Here is a 13,002-nt window from a genome sequence, read left to right as displayed (position 1 = left end):
AATATGTGATGGTTCTAATCTACAGAAGAAATCACACAAATACTATTATGATTTAAAGTTTTCTCATCTCTGTAATTATGAACTTTAGGACACTTGATTTGGAAAAATTAAATGATGAAAAATTGATGATTTTGAATTGGGTCCTGTAACTGGGCCCTCAAATTTTAATACATGTAGGTCCTGTCAACTGAAGTAAATCAAAAAATATTAAATGTACATTGTAAATATTCAAATACTTTTGAATTCTTACTTTTTCATCCAATAATCACATATTTTGGCCAAAGTACATGACCACTATTTTATGTAATTAATGTGTGCTTTTCTGTGTTTCAGCTGTATGAGCATCATACTGTGCAAATCACCTAAAGATGGAGTTGACCAAGTTGCTGACTTTGAGGAGGTAAATATTCAGCATTAATACATACACATTGAATACATAATTTGAAATTCAAATTTGAATCCCAGTATTATAAATCCTAAAACAAATTAATAGATGTGGGGAATGTGGTACATTGGGTTTAGTTTCTTGGTTATAGAGCCTGCATGGAAACTGAATTCTCTAGAATAATCACAGGAGACCATCCATTTTTTATGCGACATGATGACTTGAAACGTTTTCATCACAACTTCCTAAAAAAAAATTATTACTTCACTTAATTAGCATACTCAAAAAGACTAGTTGTTTTGTTGTCAATGACGCACATATATATGTACACATGTGTATGAGCTCAGTATCATTTGTAAAAATGATTAATTCTAATTAGGTCAATGTTGAGAATCACTCAAGTGACCTACATGTTGCTATTTGTGTGCGTCAGTCATCATAAGACATTAATTGAACATTAATATTTTTTCTTGATAACCACCCTTCCAATTCTTTTCAAATTTCTTTTAAGCATCTTTGGGACAAGGGGAATTAAGTCCCTTTTAAAACTTTTAAAAATGCTCTATACCAAAATTGAGAATTTTGTTTTAGAACTAGGGTTTGATTTCTTCAATTTTATGGAGAAAACTTTTTCAGATATACACTTCGTTAAATTGTAGAGTTGGGGAAGGGGGGGGGGGGTATAAGTGTATTTGACATTTATTTGTGTCCAAATTATGCAATTAATACTGAGGATTTCAGTAGTAGTCTGTTTTTAAAACAACAGACACCTAGAATTAAGAGCACAATGAAAGCATACATGTGATAAGGAGGGGGGGGGGGGGGGGGGTGACTTCATAATAATGCCTGAAAATTCTTAACAAGTAAATTTTAACAAAAATTTTACACTAGAGATGCCAATTCAAGATAATTAACATGCTTTGTTTATTGACATCTGGTGTACATTTAGCAACAAGTAGTGTTGTTCATTGTGAAACGATAAATTGATAATGTACATGTATGCGTTGGTTGTACATGTGTTTTAGGCATATCTTATTGCATGTTTTGTTGTGTTTGGTTGTCGAAAATATTGATAGAAATTAATAATGAAGAATTGCTGATATACTAAGGACATCATGATTCTGATCTAAAGAAATTGAGGACTAGTTAATATTTACATACTTTGTTACATCATGACCATACATTGCTTGCAAGAAAAACACACATGGGCCACATACATGTAATCAGTGACTAAGAAATTTTGTTCAGTTATACTGTTTTCAAGTCATTACACTTAATTCTTAAAAAAAATTCCTTAACTGGCAATTGATTGCAATCAGAAATTGCAAATTTTCTATTTATTCCTTACTTGACACCATCGAATGACAGTAATGTGATGCGCGCTCCCTGTAATCAGGGGGAAATAACTCGTATAGCATTGTGAAAAATGTAGCTCATTGATTATTCAGATACGTTTGAAATATTTTATGGTTATACAAGATATTTTACAATAACTATTGAAAAAGACTCGAACACAATTTATGTTCATGTTATGCATAAATCTTATTAAATCATTGACTCCGCAAAATATTATGACATCACAGGAGGGTGGAACTACCTTAAATAAAGCTGAATGCTTATGAAGGAAAAACAGAAAGGGGTACCAAAATTGCGAATTTCGAAAACACAGGGTTGTGAATGTGGGTCCAAAAGAGTCATATAGTGTATAACATGGATTTTGTAGCCCTTAGAGCTATAGTGATACTTTGAATTTTTTTTAAATTTGATTAATACTCAAGTAACCAATAAGGTTTGTGGACATCTTGTTAATTTATGAGTATTAACACTATTAATAGCTCTTCAATACAGCATAAACACATGTATACAAACTGTATCAAAACATAACATCCTTTAGGCCAATTCAACTTAATTAGTAAGATTATCATCCTGGGTCACCAAAAAGTATGGGGCAGACTGTGGGAAGATTTTATTTTTTAATTTTTATTTTCTGAGAAATATATTGATGACAAACGAGTTTTTGTCAACAGAAGTGCATAATTTAATGCCAGATATATAAATCTATGTTATTTCACAGATGATTTTTGAGGGGCGGGTGGGCGGGCATGATAATCTATCAACTACGTAATTAATTAAGTGGTAAAATTACTATTCTAGCATCATGAATGATCTTGTACATGTAAATTTAGTTTAATCAAATTGAATTAGGTGTGTACTGTATGAAAATGTGAAAAATAAGATGAACTTTTCAATATTTGTTCAACACATTTTTTAGAACTTGAAGAGCAGAAGATGCATTCCATGACTCTTATGTGATATAGAAGACAAAGAAGAGCTCTTGAGAATGGAAAAAAAACCTGCGAGTTTTACAGTCAATGAACACACCTCACGACACAAGTCCATCATGATTCAGTATACTATTCTTCTAAGGAAACACCATGACTTAGTTAAGATTAAGTTTTGGTGTCAGAAGACTAATGTAACTAAAACATTGCAAAATTAACCTGCAAGTGTCTTATGTGAGCCTACTGAATAAGGATTCATTACTGAACAGTTGAAGGAAAATCACTATTATAATGATTTTTTTAAAAAGATGATTGTGTTGTTTGGATAACATTGTGATCCATGTTTGTTGAATAAACAACTTTGCAAAAATGAGTTGTTCTGTGTTAATATTATAAATTTACTAATTACTGGTATGTCAACATAGATTACAGTAACACTGAACAAACTTCAATAAATTTTAAAGTTTCATGCAGTTTCTGCAGTAGAAAATGACACCTATTGATTTTCTGGTCCAAAGGTCACTAGGTGCAATACAATACTCTGTACAATTGATGTCTGACCAGTTTCTTCAGAACCCTTTGATTGATAGTGATATTTCATACAGGGGTTGGTCACTGGTAGTATATGACCCCCATTGATTTTCAGGTCAAAAGATTAAAAATAACAGGGGCCTCCGTGGCCGAGTGGTTGGAGCATAGCGTTCAAAATGACACGGCCTCAGTCGGCGAGGGTTCGAATCCCGCTCGCGCTGGTATTAAGTGAGAAAGTTTCCCAATTTACTTTCGGAAGGTCGGTGGTCTCTCCGCAGGTACATTGTATCTGGGTTCTCACTTTCACCAATAAACACTGGGCACCACCAGAAAACTGAAAAATTGTTGAGTGTGGCGGAAAATATCAATAAATCAATCAATTAAAAATGACTAGGTGCAATGTAGCTAGTACTCTATGCAAAGGTGTCCCCCCAATATCTTGGGCCTGTTGTTCAATTATGATATTTCATATGTTGGTTGGTTATGAATAGTAGATGACCCTAATGATTTCCAGGTCAGAGGTCAACAAATACAAGGCAGTACAATGAACAAGTTATTGGTATCTACCCAATATCTTGAGAAGACTTTTTATAGTTATTGATAATAGTTTACATGACAATACAGTACATGTAATATAGCTCGTTTATGGAAATGATTGCAAAATCTGTTTGGGGAGGGGGGGGGGGTCCTACTGGATTACAGTTTATGTTTACATGGTTTTTTTTAATCACTCTAACTAATTTTTATTAATATGTTAAACTTCTCCATGTTTATTTTTGAAATATCAATTGCTCATATTGTTCATTGTAACTGAAAATGGTGTAGGTTGTATTATTTGTCATTAGTATGAATTTTTGGCAAAATGCCCAAATCTACAGTTTTCGTACTACAATAGATCAATTGTACTACATTTCACCATTAATCTTTTTATATAAATTAGGAGTCTTTGATATGGACACCCTTTGATGACAGTTGATTATGCTGTATGTATTTTCCAAATTATCTAAATTCATCAACGAAATCCAACAAAAAATCCCGTTTTGGCAAAATGCCCAAATCTACAGTTTTCATGCTACAATAGATCTATTGCACTACGTTTCACCATTAATCTTTTTATATACATTAAGAGTCTTTGATATGGACACCCTTTGATGACAGTTGATTATGCTGTATGTATTTTCCAAATTATCTAAATTCATCAACGAAATTCAACAAAAAATTCCGTTTTGGCAAAATTCCCAAATCTACAGTTTTCGTGCTACAATAGATCTATTGCACTACGTTTCACCATTAATCTTTTTATATACATTAAGAGTCTTTGATATGGACATCCTTTGATGACAGTTGATTATGCTGTATGTATTTTCCAAATTATCTAAATTCATCAACGAAATCCAACAAAAAATCCCGTTTTGGCAAAATGCCCAAATCTACAGTTTTCGTACTACAATAGATCTATTGCACTACGTTTCACCATTAATCTTTTTATATATATTAAGAGTCTTTGATATGGACATTCTTTGATGACAGTTGATTATGCTGTATGTATTTTCCAAATTATCTAAATTCATCAACGAAATCCAACAAAAAATCACTTTTTGGCAAAGTGCCAAATTATAATACATTGGTACAGCGGTCAGTAACACACTCTTTACTATAGGTGGATATAGATATCTTAAATAAGGAGGGAATTTTATGGGGAATCGAGATTTATGGAGAAAATTAGTTGTCTTTTTCAATTTTTTATATACCACAAGGACAAAACATGGGCAAAACGGACTGAATTTTGCAGTTCAATTAGCCCTCATAGACTGCTGTCGGTTTCCATGGCAACGGATGGTAGAAATTCGGTGGTGGGGTTGAAATTATGTAAGATGGTGCAAGTAAAGTTAATACTGTGAAAATCAAAGAAATCTGTGACATTGAGTGGCCAGACCCTATCTGATTTCTTTGATTTTTACATAGAATTGATCTTAACCATAGAATTTGCAAGATGCCGGAATATAAGATGTGCATAAACCAAATTTGTTATCCAAATAAACTAATAAATTAAATGAAAGGACGAAATACACCCTATTGTTATATTTGTTTAGTACATTTTCAAGTTAAGTTTTACGAATCCCGTGGGGATCCGGGTTAGAATAGGTCCTCAGTACCCCCTTGCTTGTCGTAAGAGGCGACTTTATGGGGCGGTCCTTCGGATGAGACTGCAAAACCCGAGGCCCCGTGTAACAGCAGCTGTGGCACGATAAAGATCCCTCCCTGCTCAGAGGCCGTAAGCGCCGAGCATAGGCCTAAATTTTGCAACTCTTCACCGGCAATTGTCACTTCTCCATATGACTGAAAACTTCTCGAGCGGGACGTTAAACAATACACAATCAATCAACCACCCAAGACGGTCAAAGTATCAGGCGGGCGGGGACGGCATTGCATAGGATGGCCCAGCGGCCGGGCTAATTCAACTGCCAGTCTCATTAAATGGCACAAATAAGCTTTATTAAACTCATTCGTATAAAGTGATAAACATCACAACCTGTAAATCAAGAGTTGCAAATTTTAAACACGTTTTAGTGTTATCAGCTTTGTGACTGGCTCATCGAGTTTCTAACTTAAGGTGGTATGCTACACCAAATAAATTTGATGTAAATGAATACAACAATATTTTGAAGTTGAAATTTTTCAAATTTACTTTATTTTATCACAAAATTCAGTTTTAGTAGAAGGTAATCTGAAAAAATTTAAAACATCTGCTGGATTCGAACCTGCTACCTACAATTAAGCAGTCGGTATGCTAACCTACTGAGCTACTCAGCTATGTATTTAAATTGAAAAGGAAAAGTCCAATATTGCTGATATTGATTTTTTTCCTCCATGTTTTTAAAGGAAGTCAGTCATTATGACGATGTAGCGTACCTCCTTAGGTAAAAATAAACATTGTAGGGGTTCAAGATCCGTAATATCCATATCAATTTCATCATTTAAATCTCTTGATATATTAGTTAATGACACACACAACACACGTGATATATATTATAAATCATAATTTCTAATCAACATTTACATAAACAGAGAGCATCCTTCTGAAACCTCCACTTCCGGGGTTTTTCTCTAGGTCTGAAATCTCGTGACAGTGAGATAAGATTCATTCGGAATCCTCAATTTATACCGTTTTTAACACCGATAAAGAATACGATCTAAACATGTTAGTAGGGGTGCAAAGGACACGTGATTTATACTTCCGGTGACAGTACAGCTCACGACACTTCGCTCACTGAGCATCATCGAAACCGCTTACGAAGTGGGGCCCTTGCCAAAACCTCACAGGGCGTTCCAGATATCCATAGACATTGTAAGGAAGTTAGGTTCAGAGCTCTTTATGAATGCATGACTCCGCCTATGATTAAAGGCATTGGTCGGTTATTTCCTGTTTGTAAGTTTAAAACAATACAAACATATTTTGCAATACATGTATTTTATTTGTGATGAGAAACCAGATAAATGGATGGCCGAATACTCATCCTCTCTGCTTTCAGTGCTGCTTTTATCGTTGAGGTAGGTGTCCACATTTTGACAAAAGGACATGATCATGTTTGTGTAAATAGTTTGTGTTTTTTGTTGTTGTATATAATATTAGCGTACAGTCGGAGAGTGATAATTACCAGATCTTTAATGTCTGTATAACTAATGTGTGTTACTCTGTCAATTAATACGGTTCTAAAGGTCAAAACTAGATTTCGTTAATTCATGTGGATATTGGCAATTTTATTTCGAAGCAGACAATGCAAAACTGTATATAAAAGTGGCGTGTGTGTTTTAAACGATAACTGCACTCTCAACGGGTTGTGTTTTCATAGTGAAGGTAGCATTTTCCAGCGAAGGCATGAGAAGAATAAAAGTTTTACGTGTAGTTAATAGCTGGTAGTACAGTGTATTTTGGGTAAAATAAAATTGACAAGGACATTCATGAATGTGCCGGTATTGACGGATGAATATTCTGGAAAGTGCTGGAAAATGTTTGCGTATGGAAGTTCAACAATAAAAAAAATAATCTAATGTGATATTTAATATACTAAAGTTGTAAATTTCCAATAATCCATCTCGTTGTTTATCTGTAGGGAACCAAGCGCTGTAGACACACAACCTGTTTAGACGGTAAGTAAAGTAGACCTGTTTTCCTGTTTTGGGATGAAATGTTACCCTGTGTCTGTTCAGATTATGTACACAAGATATAGACAGTGCAAAACGATAATTCCAATCAAAATTTACATTTTCGTGATAACTGTGGGGTTTTTATTTTATTTCTTTTATAAACAAACAGTTTTTTCATTGCGGATTTTTTTTCATTTTTATTTTTAGATTATTACTGTTGTGGAGGAGGCGAAATCTGTTGTCTACAGACATCCAGTTTCCGTGTGTATGAACACTGGTGTATGTATAAGGAATAACGTTAGCTGAAGTACTGAGCATGGTTGTTTTTTGGTTTGGTTTTTTTTTTTGTAACTTGGCCATTGACTGCTTTCATTTCGCCTCTTCACAATTTAAATAGAGCAAAAATGGGTGTTGCTGAATTTGATAAAAATATATCATGTATTCACATGAGTATCCTATCAGTTGGGGTGGAAGGGGTTGGGGCAACTACAGGAAGATGGTCAGGATTGCGGTTTGCTGGGGTCTACTGAAACAATTTTCTATCTTTTTTCCAGGGTTTTGGGCCATAATCTTGATTGGATGTTTGGTGTTTGGAACAGGATTGTATTGCACGAGAAAATGCAATGCCTACAGGGACACGTATAGACCGATATAAAGTTCCGCAAATTCAATACGTGTTGGTGAATGCAAAGTAGGGATCCATCTGAAATATAAGAGGAAATTCTAGTTAATAACTTCATCTACGCTATTTATGATTGAATATTGACCATTAATACTATTCGTGTTTCTGTGTTGTTCATGCAATGATTTTGTCACTTTTGTACATGATATTTACTACATAAACTGTGTTTTTAAATTTTGAAATCGAACATTCACGCGAATACACAAGTTGCGTGTGTGTTTTTGCTGCGTTAAAGGGTCGTTGTTGCATGATAGGTTGATATACATCCAGTTGAGAATTTTTCACTCATATTGAGACGTTACCAGCTGTAGATGAAGTACCGCTTAGCGCCCAGGGCTGTAGCAGTCAGGGTTCTTTAATGTGCTAATGCCTGCCGCAACACGGGACTACTTTCAGGGCCGTAAATTACATGGAGGCGAAGGAGGCAGCTGCCTCCTCCAACTTTTGAGCCAAAAAAAATTTAAAATTTAAAGTTCATTAGAATTTATGTTGTTTCCAATAACTAAGAACATGATACCTCCCTTAAAAAGCATTCCAAATCTTTCTTTTAGAATGAGTTAGTCAAGTAACATCTTAGAAGGCCCTAGAATCAAGGATTTTGCACGAAACGTGTTCAGTGTGCACAAAATGTGCTCAGCGTCCAGACCCCCGCCTAATTTCCTGCCTCCTCCAAATTGAAGGTTAATTTACGGCCCTGACTTTTTTAAAGATCATATACCTGGTATAAATGAAAGACCCGTGATTGTTAATTCTAAATGCCAAGCGTTTGGAGACCAAGATCAGGTTTGACGCGACCATGAGGTTTTGGTGATTCACAGAGACGTAAATGTTTAAACTGCACGTGCACAAAGGACTGGTGATACTTTACCGGGCTAAAATGATGATTAGCCTCAATAGTCAACGTAAATTACTTCTCTTCTGAATCATAAAAAGGGCTTCTGTTATATACCGGTGTTCATGTGACAGGAAACCCGGATCTAGATATTAATCCTTTAATGTATAGAATATGGAGCGTCTTGCCCACTATTTGATGCTGTTTATGTTTGATGTGTATCGCCAGATATTTTCAGTAAAGGTTAGTAAAACTGTGTTACTAGTGTTTATTCTTGTTTAAACTACCCAATCAGTTGACGTTGATGAATATGTAGATAATGATATATTCAAGTAATACAATTTTCTCAAAACACAGCGATAATAATCCTCAAATATTCTAAATTTTAACAGTTTAAACGAAAATGTTATTTTAAAAGTTAGAAATAGGTATACTTCCACTCGAAACATAATCACATTAAAATTAAACAAGCAAATCTGGCTTGCTTCTTTACGAGAAACTTAGTCTAGCACCTCAAACCTGCAAATAGTTCCTCCTAATTTCCTTGGTTTATGTCACCAAATTTAGAGGCATTAAAGAGGAGTATTTTGGTGAATTATATTTAAGAATTATTTGATTGAAATGGTTTAGAAAATGAATAAAACCATTATATGTTTGCATACATTAAATACCTTCCGTATGTTAAAGACATGGATTTCCCCGAAAATTGTTATATTTTGTAAAACTATTTGTTGCTAAAATCCATTATCTGCCACAGAATTTTCCTAAGAAACCACTTTTATTTTTGCATTATTTACAATCTTTAGTTGAACATTAATGGAAAAACATTACCTAAAATTGAAATCCCTCTAATGGTGCATTTCAGGTATTAATAACCAATTTACATTGTTGTTTGATCAAATAATAGAAAATCCCTGGGAAAAACAATAACACGCTACTTGAAAGTCATTTTTGATGCTTCAGAATTTTGAGTATCCTACATTTAAAGAATGTTTTAAGAATATGCACAGATGTAAATGCATTATATTTCCGTAATGAAACAATTTTAACTTATTCCAGGCTTCAGGTTGCAGTCAAACCGTTGGTTGTCCAGGTATGTAATCTTTGAATAAACAGTTTGTGTCCTATGTTCATTTGATGCTTTTCATTTACCTCACCAGCATAATCTCACAATATGAATATTTCAGGTGATTACTTCTGTTGTCACGGAGGAACAAGATGCTGTAAACTCCAACAAGTGTATCAGTTGTGGTGTAAGCATTGTGACCTATATGTATACTGGACCAAATTTCTAACTCCCCAAGTTAATAATTTCTAAATTTTACAAACCTTTGCATTTATGCAATTTGTAATTTATAACATCGTCTGCTAACTAAAATGCTGACCTTTTAAGCACAAAGATTTCAAGAACGCGTTCGTAGCTACTGGACCGTAGCGGGTTTTGTTGAAATTGAAAATCTCGTGCTCGATTGGTTTTACTGGTTTGCTTTTGAAAATTCTTTGTTTTCTTGTTCTCAATACACTCATTTGTATTTGAAAAACACAAAATTACTTAAGTCAAATGCGGCGCATGTCGACAGAGGAACGCGCAAGAGCAGTTGGCCTGGTCCATGCTGGTTGCAGTTTACGAGAGGTTTGCTTTCTTCCATTACATTCGATCTTTTGCGAAAAACTTTCAGATACACAGTGTAGGAAACAATTTAAATATTCAATTGAATTGATCATTTTCACAGGTTGCTAGAAATTTCAATAGAGACCACAAGACCATCGCAAACCTAATCCGAAAATTCAATGGAACCGGAAATGTAGCGGATCTACGCCGACGGCCCAAACGGCGTGTTACAACCCCTCAACAGGATCGCTACATAAGAGTGACCCATTTACGTGACAGACATTTGACAGCTCGAGCAACAGCAAGGCGCACATTGGGAACACATGGAAGACCCCTCAGTGATCAAACTGTGAGAAACAGACTTAGGGAAAGGGGATTGCGGGCAAGAAGACCTTATGTAGGGTTGGTATTGTCTGCAAGACATAGGCAACTTCGATTAGCGTGGGCAAGACGCCATCTGAGGTATACGCACGCGGACTGGGGACAAGTTCTTTTCACAGACGAGTCCAGATTCAATCTAAGGCGATCAGATGGACGGTCCCTCGTCTACCGCAGAATTGGCGAACGATATATTGACGCATGTGTAAGGGAGCGAGGTCAGTTTGGAGGTGGTTCTGTCATGGTGTGGGCGGGAATATCGTTTCACACAAAAACACCAATGATCCCGATCCACCAGAACCTGAATGCAGCAAGGTACCAAAACCTTGTCCTACAGCCAGTGGCAATTCCGCATATCCAAACAAATCGCGGAATGGTCCTTATGCAGGATAATGCCACCCCACACACGGCAAGAACCACCCAACAGATGCTGCAGAGTCACAATATCCGCGTAATTGACTGGCCCCCTTGCAGTCCAGACCTCAATCCTATTGAACATGTATGGGACGAGGTAGACAGGCGAGTAAGACAGCTTCCCCAGCCGCAGAATCTGGCAGAACTTGAGAGAAATCTTACTAACACTTGGAATAACATTCCACAAAGGTTTTTACACAATTACGTGACCTCAATGCGAAGCAGGTGCCAGGCAGTTATTCGAGCGAATGGGGGACACACACGGTATTGATTGTTGAGAATTTCAAAATTTAGGGTACTGTTAAGTTTTCATGTTTTTAATTGAATATTTAAATAAATGAACATTGAAAAAAATTTGACTTCTTTTGAAGATGTTATACTTTATACCAATCAAAACCTATGTCAAAATAATAGAAAATAAAACCAGTGGATGACAAAACTTAGGTGGGGAGTTAGAAATTTTGTCTAGTATACTTAGTATATACACTACAGGGAATAAATATCAAAGGACTGTTCTTTTTGCATGTTCCATTTCGTCAGATTTTACTGGATGGGTGTGAATTACATGTATATTAGATACACACAGGAATATGACACGACAATTTGATAACACACAGTTGTCTTTCAGGGTTTTGGTTCATTCTCGTGGTAATACTGTTCCTGATTATTAGCTGTATACTAGTTCTGCGCAGACGCAGAAAAATCAGGAAGAATTACACCCGTTTTAACCAGACTGCATGTGGAGGAACGAACACTCAACCAAGAAATTCTTCGTATCCTGAAACCGATCCGCCTCCGCCTTATCCCTCGTCTCCGCCAGATCAGGTTTGCCATTCATTTTTTCAAGACTATTTGTGGTAAAGATTAAGGTTGGGTTTGCAAAGTATGATTTTTTTTTTCAGGAACCACCGCCCTATCAGTATCCAGGAAACAGATCTAATTCCAACCCTAGCTTGGATGAGCAAGCTGCTCTTAATAAAGCTGTTTCGTGATAACTTACAACACCGTTTTTTCTGCCATGTACATTATAATGTTTTCATGTTACACTCTAATATACATATGTAATTTCATAAAGCACATAACAGGTACTTTGAAATGTTTTACGTATTTTCGAAGGTTAACGTAAAATATACTTCTCTTTTCTTTTTTTTTTGTAATTCATTTATTTTTTGCTTTCACAATAAATAAACATTTACATATTAACAATACATGATAATATAGTATATACATATTTCAAGCAAGTAAAAACATATATGTGTATATTTAGGAGTGCATATGTACATGTATAATGTGAAAGGTATTTAATTTCGAAAAGATGGGGAGAGAGAAGGGAAGGGGAAAGAGAGAAAGAGGGAGAGAGATAAGGGGAGTAAGGGGAAGAATTTTGCCTGGTCCACTGATCAGTCTCCATCATTTCATATAAAGCAATTGTTTTCTGTTAACAGTACATAATTAAAGCAAATCACATACATTCTGCCAGTATTTCTCATATTCAGTATATGTACAGCTTTTTAGCAACATAGATTTTTCTATATAAAATCTATCAATGATATGTTTTTTGACAGCATAAACATTTAGTTTTGGAGCCATTTTATACCTACTTGCAAATATGTAATACTTAACAATAAGTATTAGTAAATGTTGTACTTTGTATAAGTTTCTGTTATTGTATTTGCCAAATAGTATGGCTTGTCTATCACATATAATTGGTTTATTAAATTTATTGAGAAACCAGTC

At 35.1% G+C, this 13,002-nt stretch overlaps 1 protein-coding gene across 4 annotated transcripts; it reads left to right on the top strand.

The window, feature by feature from the left end:
* Positions 1–1,742: 1,742 nt before the first annotated feature.
* Positions 1,743–13,002, top strand: LOC125671849 (WW domain-binding protein 1-like). 4 transcript variants are annotated; one of them, XR_008802338.1, is made up of 8 exons: positions 1,743–6,547; positions 7,314–7,350; positions 7,555–7,626; positions 7,902–9,104; positions 9,921–9,954; positions 10,049–10,114; positions 11,894–12,090; positions 12,168–13,002. XR_008802338.1 is itself a non-coding variant. In XM_048907818.2 (8 exons), the coding sequence occupies exons 4-8, from the start codon at positions 9,036–9,038 to the stop codon at positions 12,255–12,257; spliced, it is 456 nt and encodes a 151-aa protein (XP_048763775.2). In that variant the 5' UTR covers positions 6,403–6,750; positions 7,314–7,350; positions 7,555–7,626; positions 7,902–9,035; the 3' UTR covers positions 12,258–13,002. The 4 variants fall into 4 exon arrangements, 2 of the variants coding, with proteins under 2 accessions (XP_048763775.2, XP_056018361.1); XR_008802337.1 differs by having other exon boundaries at positions 1,744–6,628; XM_048907818.2 differs by having other exon boundaries at positions 6,403–6,750.

Source organism: Ostrea edulis, chromosome 4, assembly GCF_947568905.1.
Source record: "Ostrea edulis chromosome 4, xbOstEdul1.1, whole genome shotgun sequence".
In the NCBI taxonomy this organism is placed as follows: Eukaryota; Metazoa; Mollusca; class Bivalvia; order Ostreida; family Ostreidae; genus Ostrea; species Ostrea edulis.
This window is presented reverse-complemented; position numbering and strand designations above follow the sequence as displayed.

Coding starts and splice junctions, on each gene's coding strand:
- LOC125671849 (XM_048907818.2), top strand. CDS start 9,036: ATGGAGCGTCTTGCCCACTATTTGATGCTGTTTATGTTTGATGTGTAT. Junction 9,105..9,920: donor GCCAGATATTTTCAGTAAAG/GTTAGTAAAACT, acceptor AACTTATTCCAG/GCTTCAGGTTGCAGTCAAAC. Junction 10,115..11,893: donor ACAAGTGTATCAGTTGTGGT/GTAAGCATTGTG, acceptor GTTGTCTTTCAG/GGTTTTGGTTCATTCTCGTG.